Raw genomic sequence first — 12,682 nt, 5'->3', positions numbered from 1 at the left:
TGGGCTGAATGGCTTCCTTCTGCGCGGTAGGATTTTATGACTCTACGAGAGAGATTAAAACACAAGCTAATAGTGAGATTTACAGTAACAACTACCATCTGAAAACCTCAGAGTCACTATACTAGAAAACCCTTGGTAATCACAGCGATTTCCATTTACTGTGTTAACAAATTGCATTTATACAGCACCTTTAATATAGAAAAATGTTTCATTATGCATCACAGAAAGTAATTAACGGTAAGCCAAAGAAAGAAATATTACGACAGGTTATAAAGGGCTTGGTGGTGAAGATAGCTTTTACAGACGGTATTGAAGGAAAATAGGAATGTGGGAAAGCAGGAGGGAATTTTGTGACGTGAATCTGGGAGTGTCTGATGGCGTAGCCACCAATGGCGGAGTCAGATGCCGAAACCAGGAGGAGGAAATGGCCATTCAGTGCTTCGAGCCTGCCCTGCCATTCAGTAAGATCATTGCTGATCCTTTTTCTCAATGCCAGGGAGGAAGAGACTACAGTCAAAAGTTCAGGGAGAAGAAAAGGCCTTGAATGAATGAAAATTTTACATTGAATGCTGAATGACTGAGAGCTCATGTATGTTACCTAGGGGCAAGAGTGAGGATGAGGTGGGCTTGAGCTTGGTACAGAGCAGGATGTAGGCAGCAGTTGGAATTGAAGTTTACAGAGTATACAGGATAGGAAAACCAATTAGAAGGGCAATTGTAGAGACAAGACTGGAGGTGACAAAGGGCATCAATTGGGAATTTCAACAACTGGTGGCCTGATAATACGGGTGGAAATAAGCAGCATTTGTGATGCAAGGTATACAGAATCAAATCAAGGTTGAACAGAACACCGAGATTACAAGCAATCTGAGATGGTCAAGGCTGAATCAGTGACAGTGGTACAGATACTGTAGTAGGGACAAAACATGATGGTTTCACTGTTCCTAATTGAGACCCGGCTAAGATAAGCAGTCTGACAATACAGAGACAGTGAAGACATTGACTGGTGCCAGTGGGGTAGAGTTGGGTATTGTTTAGCGTACAAGTGAAAGCTAATGCCGTGCCTTTGAACGATGGCACCAAATTAGACCATGTTATGAAGCTTGGTCAGAGAAATATCATCAGCATCATGATACTTAAATAGAAAGCAAACTGGGAAATCACTTTCAGCTTGTCAGCAGTGTTATGCTTTCAGAAACCATGCAGTCATAACAAGTTTTTAAGAATATAGGGTTATCAGAAAGAACATCATTTAGGGAACTGCACTCAGATGCAAATTGCACATTTGATAAGCTCCATGGGGGGATGAGTAGCAGCAAAACAGCAAAAACTGGAATATTAGTGACCTAGGTACAATCAGCTTACAAAACATATCTCTATTGTATGAAAACAATCTGAACAAGTCAGATGCTTTCTCGTAAGGATGGTGGTCACACACCTTTTAATGGTCAACCTTGAACAGCATCTCTGCTTAGCCACTGACAGGGCGTAGCAGTGATAACATTACAATACGTGTTCCTACTAAAAAGCCAGGGATGCTTGAGGAGATGGAAAAATAACTAACTGTACTAATGGTTTTGCAGCTACTGTGACATACCTGGCCACTGCTTCAAGTTTGTCAAAGAATTCTCCTTCTATCATAGAGATTTCATCTATGATAAGGTGTCTGCAGCTCTGCCACTGTCTGAGAATCCCAGGTCTCTGAGCCAGCTCTATGCACTGTTGCAAGGGAGCTTTCCCTGAACCGATTCCTAACAACAACAAAATAAATAAAATTTTAGAGACGGGCGTATCCACTCTGTTGCTCTCACTACCTCAAATCTCCAAGTCTGAACTTGTACATTCATTCATGGCAACATTTTAATTATTTGCAGCATTCAAAATGTGGATAAGAATCAAAAATAGATGGCAATGGGAAGAGAGCAGTATATATTCAAGCATTGGCCAGCATAAACTTGATAGGATGAATAGTCATGTTTTGAACCTCCACAGTTTGAGAGAACTGTTTATATAGTCACTGTTCACTTGAAAATACAAAACTAAATGTTTGAGTCCAAAACAAGTGGATCATCAGGTGCGTGGTATCAATGAACTTTAGTTTGATGAGAGGAATGGTTAAGTTTCTAACTCCACCATGTGCAGTGCAAATTGACTTGGATCCCTTTGACAATCCTGTAGCAAAAATATAACTTAATGACCTTTCTCAAATCCCTAGTTTTCCGCGGTTAACACCGAGGATTGTGCTGTGGGGCATACCAGACCTGCAAATGCATGCAGAGTTGTTCCTCCAATGTGACAGGCAGCCACCCCGGTACTCGCTGTGGCGTAGGTATCTTTTGGAGGCAATGCTCCCACAATCCTCCTCAGCAAGAAAGATTTTCCTGTTCCTTGAATTAAAATTAAAAAGAAAGTGAGTGGTTAGGAAAGTACAAATTGGTACATATTGTGTGAAGAATCAGCTTAATGTGGCACTTTACCACATCATAGCTTTGACATAGTTACAGATCTGTCAACTCTGTCTTAAGAGCGTGCATTTAATCAAACCTCAGAAAGTTACCCTGCATAATAGAAACATAAGAAACATAAGAACATAAGAAATAGGAGCAGGAGTAGGCCATCTAGCCCTTCGAGCCTGCCCCGCCATTCAATAAGATCATGGCTGATCTGTCGCTGCTCAGTTCCACTTTCCCGCCCTCTCCCCATAACCCTTAATCCCCTCTTATCAAAAACCCATCAACCCGCGTCTTAAAAATATTTAGCAAGGCAGCCTCCACCACTTCAACGGGCAGAGAATTCCAGAGATTCACCACCCTTTGAGTGAAGAAGTTCCTCCTCAACTCCGTTCTAAACCACCCCCCTTTTATCTTGAGGCTGTGCCCCCTAGTCCTACTGTCTTTTTTGAGCGGGAAGAGTCTCTCCACCTCTATCCTATCCATCCCATTCATCATCTTATACGTCTCAATGAGATCTCCCCTCATTCTTCTAAACTCTAACGAGTACAAGCCTAGTTTATTCAGCCTCTCCTCATAGTTCAACCCCCTCAACTCCAGTATCAGCCTAGTAAACCTCCTCTGCACTCCCTCCAAGGCCAAAATATCTTTGCGCAGGTGCGGCGCCCAAAACTGCACACAGTACTCCAGCTGCGGCCTCACCAATGCCCTATACAGCTGCAGCAAGGCCTCCCTACTTTTATATTCAATCCCCCTTGCCATGAAGGCCAGCATCCCATTCGCCCTCCTGACCACCTGCTGCACCTGCAAGCTGGGTTTTTGCGACTCATGCACAAGGACCCCGAGGTCCCTCTGCACCGTCGCCTGCTGCAGTTTTTCGCCCCGTAAGTAATAGTCCTTCCTACCATTCTTCCTACCAAAGTGGACCACCTCACACTTGCCAACATTAAATTCCATTTGCCATTTCCTGGCCCATTTGCCCAGCCTATCTAGATCCTTCTGCAGACTCTCCACACCCTCCACACAATAGTTCTGTTCCTCATGCTAGCCTCGACCTTCTCTGAGCAAACCTCCAGTCAATGCTTACCCATGATAAGCACTGCCTTGTGAACATTTAAATCACAAAATGCTGATTTACCTACAGCTAACTTTCCTTCCATTCTTCAAGAACTAACCAGGCAAGAACAAGTATGGTAAAAGCAAATTACTGTGGATGCTTGAATATGAAAACAGAATCGTAGAATCACAGAATCCCTACATTGCAGAAGGAGGCCATTTGGCCCTTCACAGACAACAATCCCACCTGGGCCAAAATGCTGAAAAATCTCAGCAGGTCCAACGGCGTTGGTGGAGAGAGAATAGAGCCAACATTTACAGTCTGGATGGCTTCCCATCAGCAGAAAGGTTTGGCCTGGATTCCTGATGGCAGAGGTGGAATAACAACATGCTAACCCACCAAGCATAAAAGCAAATTACTGCTGATGCTGGAATCTAAAATCAAAAGAGAAAATGCTGGCAAATCTCTCCTCTCAGATGCTGCCAGACCTGCTGAGATTTTCTAGCGTTTTCTCTTTTCCTAACCCGCCAAGCATCCCATTCCATACATTCAGCAAAATGAACAAAGAATAAAACTACTCTGGCCTGGTATAAAATGCAGGAGTAAGTGGCAAGAGGAGAGAACAGAAGGATCCCAAATTTCCTCAGGAATCATTAACACTAGCCAAATTGACCCAAGACAACAGGGCTTGGCTGTGCTGGATTTCTGTCATTTACAGGATAATCTGCTCTGCTTTATAAAGAAATAAGCTTTTGTGTGATCTTTACTTGTACCATAGATCCAAGCAAAGATTCTGCTTTGCAGTTGGATAATACTCTGAACCACCCTATACTAAATAATTTATAATTTGAACCAGGGACCATTAGAATCATAGAATCACCACACTGAAGAAGGTTTGGCCCATCGGGCCTGCACTGAGAACAATCCCATCCAAGTCCTGTCCCCATAATCCCATGTATTTACCCTGCTAAGCCCCTGACATCAAGGGACAATTTAGCGAGGCCAGTCCATCCAAATCTCCTTATCTTTGCACTGTGGGAGGAAACCAGTGTACCAGGAGGAAATCCATGCAGACGCAAGGAGAATGTGCAACCTCCACATAGACATTCACCCAAGGCCAGATATCAGGTTCCTGGTGCTGCGGGGCAGCAGTACTAACCACTGTGCCACCATGCCACCTCATTTTTCTACGAGAAATGTCTGCACAATCTAATTCTTTAATCAGCCTCATTGTAGCTACTGAATTACCAGCACTTCCAGTGAAGAAGACATTCTTTCCTTTCAGAATCATGCTGAGAATGTGCGCTTGTTCCTTTGTGAGCTTCCTTACCACCGGCATTGTCAAGGTGGGTTTTTTGGCAGGTTTCATCTCTGTAACCTGCATCAGGGCAACATACAAAATCAAGAAATTATCTTTTATGCAGTCTGAGACAGTCATTACGGCACAGAAGGAGGTCACTTGGCTCATTGGGTTCATGCCAGCTCTCTATAGGGCAAAACCAGTCACAATCCAATTCCCCCATACACTGAGCTTCTAAATCATCCAAACGTCCCCCCCCACTTTACTGCAAAGACCCTGGAGGATATTTTAATTGATGAAACAGGGAGCCTGGGTTAGGTGGCAGGTAAAAGCCTTAACAAAAGAAGTTAGAATCCCAATCCAAACCCACCTCTCACTTTAACAGAGATGAGAAAGTGGTGACCAACTGACCCCACTGGCATTTGAGATATCGTAATCTCCCCCTGGTTCAGCTATTCAATTTCAGGCATGGTCAGCCAGCTTTCCCCAAGAGGAAGTGAGTGTAACAAGGTGACAAAAGAGCAAAGGATTTCAACCTGTAATACTACAGTAAGTGTGATATATATATGGAATTAATACTGGAGTTCTATGAGGATGTGTCTAGGGCGGTGGATAGAGGAGAGCCGGTGGATGTGGTCTTTCTTGATTTTCAGAAGGCGTTTGACAAGGTACCTCACAAGAGGTTATTGCAGAAGGTCAGGGGGCATGGAGTTGGGGGTAGGGTGTTAGCGTGGATAGAGGACTGGTTGTCAAATAGGAGGCAGAGAGTGGGGGTCAATGGGCGCTATTCAGATTGGCGGATGGTGACTAGTGGAGTGCCCCAGGGGTCGGTGCTGGGGCCTCAGCTATTTACCATTTATATAGATGATCTGGAGGAGGGAACCGAGTGTAGGGTGTCGAAATTTGCTGATGACACCAAAATTGGTGGAAAGGCAAATTGTGCGGAGGGTGGGGAGAGTCTACAGAAGGATCTAGATAGGCTGGGTGAATGGGCCAGGAAATGGCAAATGGAATTTAATGTTGGTAAGTGCGAGGTGGTCCACCTTGGTAGGAATAATGGTAGGAAGGATTATTACTTACGTGGCGAAAAACTGCAGCAGGCGACGGTGCAGAGGGACCTCGGGGTCCTTGTGCATGAGTCGCAAAAACCCAGCTTGCAGGTGCAGCAGGTGGTCAGGAAGGCGAATGGGATGCTGGCCTTCATCGTGAGGGGGATTGAATATAAAAGTAGGGAGGTCTTGCTGCGGCTGTATAGGGCATTGGTGAGGCCGCAGCTGGAGTACTGTGTGCAGTTTTGGGCGCCGTACTTACGCAAGGATATTTTGGCCTTGGAGGGAGTGCAGAGGAGGTTTACTAGGCTGATGCCGGAGTTGAGGGGGTTGAGCTATGAGGAGAGGCTGAATAAATTAGGCTTGAACTCGTTAGAGTTTAGAAGAATGAGGGGAGATCTCATTGAGACGTATAAGATGATGAATGGGATGGATAGGATAGAGGTGGAGAGACTCTCCGCTCAGAAAGGATAGCAGGACTAGGGGGCATAGCCTCAAGATAAAGGGGGGGCGGTTTAGAACAGAGTTGAGGAGGAACTTCTTCACTCAAAGGGTGGTGAATCTCTGGAATTCTCTGCCCATTGAAGTGGTGGAGGCTACCTCGCTAAATATTTTTAAGACGTGGGTTGATGGGTTTTTGATAAGAGAGGGGATTAAGGGTTATGGGGAGAGGGCGGGAATGTGGAACTGAGCCACGACAGATCAGCCATGATCTTATTGAATGGCGGGGCAGGCTTGAAGGGCTAGTTGGCCAACTCCTGCTCCTATTTCTTATGTTCTTATAAATAATGGAGAACTCACATGCAGTAGAAACTGGGACCTGTTTAAACTCATTTCACTCCCACAGCTAATAAAGAGGCTAGCACCCTATTCTGAAGTCAAACCCAGGAGCCAAAGGTTGATGAATGGGATGGAAAGAGGGTTTGTAGTCTCAAGTATGGATTTTCTTGTTCATTTTTATTTTGGCTTCTTCCCAATTTGACATGATTATAATAATAAATATCACATTAAAATTTTATAAAGCTTTTGCCCTATCTCCCTGCGGCCCCTTAGCTGCGAATTAAGGGAGACAGATTGCTTGTAGATCTTTTTCTAAGTTGGCCTATTCATAATCCCCAGAAATACACGGCAGGAAGGGGAGCTGAAAGAAGCATTTCTTTCCTGCTTGGTGCCACCAAGCATGGAGAAAATATGGGCACAAGAAGTCCATAACACAGTACCCCAAAGCTTTCTACCACCTCACAGGGTGGTGTTGGCATGCTAGTATTGAAATTATGACCATGGAACAATTGCTGATTGTTGTAATAATCCATTTAATATCCTTTAGGAAAATAAATCCGCATCCCTTACCTGGTCTTCCCTACATGTGACTCCAGACCCTCAGCATTGTGATTGACTCCTAAATGCCCTCTGAAATGGCCTAGCAGTTCAAGGGCAATGAATACAGGTCCAGCCAGCAATATCTACACAGAATCACATTCGGCCCATCAAGTCTGCACCACAATCTGACAGAGGATCCTATCCAGGCAATTTCCAGTGACTCCATGTATTTCTCTCACTAACCTACACATCTTTGCAATACTAAGAGGCAACTTAGCATGGCCAATCCACCTAATCTGCGAATCTTTGGACTACAGGAGGAAACCAGAGAACCCAGAGGAAACCCACTCAAAGACAGGGAGAACATGCAAACTCCACACAGCCACCCAACTCAGGAATTGAACATGTGTGAGGTGACAGTACTAACCACTGTGCCACCGTGCAGACCTGATTAAATGACAAAAACCCTTCATGCCATCCTTCTGTTTTCCTATTGGCATTCTAGAATCATAGAATCCTTACAGTGCAGAAGGAGGCCATTCAGTCCATTGAGTCAGCACTGACAATAATCCCACCTAGGCTCTATCTCCGTGATCCCACATATTTACCCCACTAATCCATCCAACCTAGGCATCCTGGGACACTAAGGGGCAATATAGCATGGCCAATCCACCTAACCCACACATCTTTGGACTGTGAGAGGAAACCCTTGCACCCGAAGAAAACCCACACAGACACAGTGAGAATGTGCAAACTCCACACAGACAGTGCCCCAAGCCAGGAATCGAACCCAGATCCCTGGAACTGTGAGGCAGCAGTGCTAACCACTGTGCCACCGTGCCACCCACAGCTATACCACATAGCATTGGAACCAGCACTAAATAAAACAGCTTGGGAAAAGATTACATACCAGGCTGTTTTCTGATGAGATGGTCCTTGAGCGTTTAATCTGTCTGTTTGGTCCCACAATGCCTCCTCGATTGTTCAACCCTTTGGTAGAAATTGGGGATTGCACAGTGCCCTGCGGCTGAAGCTGGTTAGCTCGTTTCACATCCTGTGCCTGCACGGGACTGATAGTATCAAACGTCCTTGGGAGAGTGGAGAGCAGCCGCGTTCGGTCACTGACTGGTTTGTTGATCTTCTTATCTGCAGCGTATTTGATGGCGAGCGTCTTGAAGAGTACTTTTAGCTTATCTGGCGGACAGTTCGAAACTAGGATCTGAATGTTATCAGGAATCAGTTTGATGGAACTCTTTCCATCCCTAATAAACTGCGTGAAAAGTTGGATTTCACGTAGGACAAAGTTTTGGGACAGTTTGCCATCATGCACTTGGAGAATAATATCGCGGAATTCATTGCGCCCAAGGGTGATGATGGCATTGCGAATATTTTTGCGTTTGGTCGCCTGGCCGGCTGGGTTGAGGTATTCAATTGTAACACTACTTTGGACCTCAGTGCCTGAAGAGGCAGATAACATTCTACTCCTGCAAGTGAAAACAAGTGTTGTTGTAGAAATGTCAAGTAAAACTAGGCAAGATACGTACTATTGTGTCGGGTGTTGGCAGGTTAAGTATTTCTAATCACGTTTCATGTAATGGAGAAAATAGCAAGTTACACCAATTAGGGAAAATTCTTGCAGCTATTTCTAATCCACTGGATATTGGCACAGATGCTGATTTATTGGAACATTAAAGTAGATGGAAGGCCCTGGTTTTGTTCTTTGTGAAGAACTTCACTTTCCTTTTGAACTGTTTCCAAAACCAATATTGAAGACTTAGAAAAACTTGCATTAAAAAGCACCTTTCATGACCACTGGGGCTTTATGTTTAATGAAGTACTTTTTGAAGTATAGTCACTTATAACATATGTAACCGGCAGCCACCATTTGCACTAAAAATGGTGGAAAAACTCAGCAGGGCGATGGTGGCTTAAATCACTGGACCATTAATGAGGCCAGACTAATAGTCATAGAATCCCTACAGTGCAGAACGGGGCCATTCGGCCCATCTAGCCTACACCAACAATCCCACCCAGGCCCTATCCCCATAAACCCACATATTTACCCTACCAATCCCCCTGATACTAAGGGTCAATTTAGCATGGCTACTCCAGCTAACCCACACATCTTTGGACTGTGGGAAGAAACCAGAGCACCCAAAGCAAACCCATGCAGACACAGGAAGAATGTGCAAATGCCACACAGACAGTCTTCCGAGGCTGGAATTGAACCCAGGTCCCTGATGATGTGAGGCAACTGTGCTAACCACTGTGCCACCCTACACTTTAATACTTTGAGCATATGGCTTCAAATCTTACTATGACAGCTGAAACTCTGCTGAAGCATAGTGGAGGACATGTCTCTATCTACACCAACAGTCATGGAGTGGAAACGGTTGAGATTTTCAAGTTTCTAGGTGCCTGGATCACCAACAACCTGTCCTGATTCCTCCATGCTGATGTTATAGTTAAGAAAGCTCACTAATGCCTCAACTTTCTCAGTAGGCTAAGGAAATTTGGCACGTCCACTACGACTCTCACCAACTTTTACAGATGCACCATAGGAAACACCCTCTCTGGTATGCTTGGTATGGCTGTTGCTCTGACCAAGACTGCAAGAAACTACAAACAGTCGTAAACGGTCATCACGCAAAGCAGCCTCCCATCCATTGACTCTGTCTACACTTCCCGCTGCCTTGGAAAAGCAGCTGGCATAATCAAGATCACAAATACCCCGGAAGTACACTCTTCCACCTTCTTCATTGGGAAAAAGATACAAGTGCCTGAGATCACATTCCAACAGATTCAAGAATAGCTTCTTCCCTGCTGCCATCAGACTTTTCAATGGACCTACCTTATATTAAGTTGATCTTTCTATACACACTGGCTTTGACTGTAACACTGCATTCTGCACCCTCTTCTTTCCTTCGGTGTGAACAGTATGCTTTTTATAGCACGCAAGAAACAATACTTCTTGGTGTACACCAATACATGTGACAATAAGAAAACTAATCAAAAAGCAGCATTTAAACTCAGCAAATGAAGCTGGAAATCAATGGTGACCACAACAACTGTTGTCGATTGTCGTAAAACCCCCATCTGGTTCATGAAGAAAGGTCATCATCCTTACCTAGTCTGAACTACACATCAATCAATTTGACTCTAAACTGCCCTTTGAAATGGCTGAGCAAGACACTCAGTTCAAGGTCAATTCAGGATGGACAACAAATACTGATGCCCACATACCATCGAAGAATTAAAAAAAAGTCAGGCAGCATCTGTGAGGTGAGGAATCACGATTTTAGATTATTAATCTTTCATGGCAAACTTTAGGGATGTAACAGGTCTTAACCAAGTACATAGGCAGGGAAGGCTTGAGAGAAAGTGGGAGATAGTAGTGATTAAATGGCAAAAGGCGTGATGGTACAAAAAGAGAGATTGGGGTAAGCGAACAAAAAGCTGTACATCTGTTGTATTTAATTACCATGGAGAAACCAGTAAATGAATTACAGAATCACAAAGTTGTTACAGCATAGAAGGCCTCCATTCATTTCATTGTATCGGCATTGGCTCTCTGATACTCCTTATAGCCTTGTGCATTCTTCTTTTCTAGATATAACAGTCTGATTCCCTTAAGAACATAAGAAATAGGAGCAGGAGTAGGCCATCTAGCCCCTCGAGCCTGACCCGCCATTCAATAAGATCATGGCTGATCTGTCGCTGCTCAGTTCCACATTCCCGCCCTCTCCCCATAACCCTTAATCCCCTTGCCTATCAAAAACCTATCAACCCGTGTCTTAAAAATATTTAGCGAGGTAGCCTCCACCACTTCAACGGGCAGAGAATTCCAGAGATTCACCACCCTTTGAGTGAAGAAGTTCCTCCTCAACTCCGTTCTAAACCGCCCCCCCTTTATCTTGAGGCTGTGCCCTCTAGTCCTACTATCCTTTCTGAGCGGGAAGAGCCTCTCCACCTCTATCCTATCCACTCCATCTTATACGTCTCAATGAGATCTCCCCTCATTCTTCTAAACTCTAACGAGTACAAGCCTAGTTTATTCAGCCTCTCCTCATAGTTCAACCCCCTCAACTCCAGTATCAGCCTAGTAAACCTCCTCTGCACTCCCTCCAAGGCCAAAATATCCTTGCGTAAGTGCGGCGACCAAAACTGCACACAGTACTCCAGCTGCAGCCTCACCAGTGCCCTATACAGCTGCAGCAAGACCTCCCTACTTTTATATTCAATTCCCTTTGCTATGAAGGCCAGCATCCCATTCGCCTTCCTGACCACCTGCTGCACCTGCAGGCTGGGTTTTTGCGACTCATGCACAAGGACCCCGAGGTCCCTCTGCACCGTTGCCTGCTGCAGTTTTTCGCCACGTAAGTAATAGTCCTTCCTACCATTATTCCTACCAAAGTGGACCACCTCGCACTTGCCAACATTAAATTCCATTTGCCAGTTCCTGGCCAATTCGCCCAGCCTATCTAGATCCTTCTGCAAACTCTCCACACCCTCCGCACAATTTGCCGTTCCACCAATCTTGGTGTCATCATCAAATTTCAACACCATACACTCGGTTCCCTCCTCCAGATCATACTTCTGAATACTTCAATTGCAGCTCCCACCACCCCCAGCTCCCCAAATATCAGTACGAAGTCTCACAACACCAGGTTAAAGTCCCGATGGAGGAGCAACGCTCTGAAAGCTCGAGCTACTAAATAAACCCATTGGATTTTAAACTGGTGCTGTGAGGCTTCTTACAGTGCCCACCCCACTGGCATCTCCACATCATGGCACCAAATATCAGGCAGTGCATTTCTCAGACCCTAACCACTAGTCCAACGTCATTGCAAATTTTACCATACCATCAGAAAGTTACTGAATTGACTTCACTCCTCGTTCTTGTTTTCCCGCAGAATTATCTGCAAAATCCCTAAGTTACACTGAATCCTTTACATCATTTACTTGCTTATTTGGGTCAAGTCACTGAATGCGAAATCGGTCCTGAAAAAAAAATCCTGTTAGTAGATATAGCGATTCAACTGCGGGTGTAATCAGTCTCACGTTTCTGAATCCTGGGCAGTTCTGATGATGTATCGATTAAAGTGGATTCGCTTCCCTGAGTCGGTTTTCAGATAAGGGACTGGGTACGTGTCCCCTCCTTCCCTGCAAACACTTGTGTGAGTTTACAGATGTATCTTTCGGTGTGGTTGTACAAGGAGGACAGGCGGCTGGTGAGTGCCTCCCCAATCAGACCCTCATTCATTCATTCATTCATTCAGTCTCTCGCTGTATCCGCTGCAACTTTCAAACCTGCCGGCGCGTAATCCACCAATCAGAGGAGGGCGCTCTGAACTTTTAGCCAATCAGATTTCTCTGACGTTGGAACGGTCGGGGTCAGAGGTCGCACGCACCATTGTGACATCATTACGGCGCGCTGAATGGCAACATTTGCGGGGCAAAGAGTGGTATACGCATGCCCGGAGCAAACAGAACGATATAGATATAT

At 45.0% G+C, this 12,682-nt stretch overlaps 1 protein-coding gene across 1 annotated transcript in view; it reads right to left on the bottom strand.

Moving 5' to 3' along the window:
* The window catches only part of pif1 (PIF1 5'-to-3' DNA helicase homolog (S. cerevisiae)), a 31,281-nt gene extending 18,995 nt beyond the window's left edge, over window positions 1-12,286 (bottom strand). Inside the window, exons 1-7 of the mRNA XM_080196519.1 lie at window positions 12,238-12,286; window positions 8,166-8,660; window positions 6,167-6,191; window positions 5,174-5,179; window positions 4,756-4,876; window positions 2,262-2,387; window positions 1,598-1,751 (exon numbers count right to left, since the gene is read on the bottom strand). Coding sequence (XP_080052645.1) covers window positions 1,598-1,751; window positions 2,262-2,387; window positions 4,756-4,876; window positions 5,174-5,179; window positions 6,167-6,191; window positions 8,166-8,653 — 920 coding nt within the window. The 5' untranslated portion in view covers window positions 8,654-8,660; window positions 12,238-12,286. The remainder of the gene's footprint in view (window positions 1-1,597; window positions 1,752-2,261; window positions 2,388-4,755; window positions 4,877-5,173; window positions 5,180-6,166; window positions 6,192-8,165; window positions 8,661-12,237) is intronic.
* Between the last annotated feature and the right edge of the window lie 396 nt (window positions 12,287-12,682).

The sequence above is a fragment of the Carcharhinus amblyrhynchos genome, chromosome 9 (genome assembly GCF_965287045.1).
Source record: "Carcharhinus amblyrhynchos chromosome 9, sCarAmb.v2.hapA, whole genome shotgun sequence".
NCBI lineage: Eukaryota > Metazoa > Chordata > Chondrichthyes > Carcharhiniformes > Carcharhinidae > Carcharhinus > Carcharhinus amblyrhynchos.
This window is presented reverse-complemented; position numbering and strand designations above follow the sequence as displayed.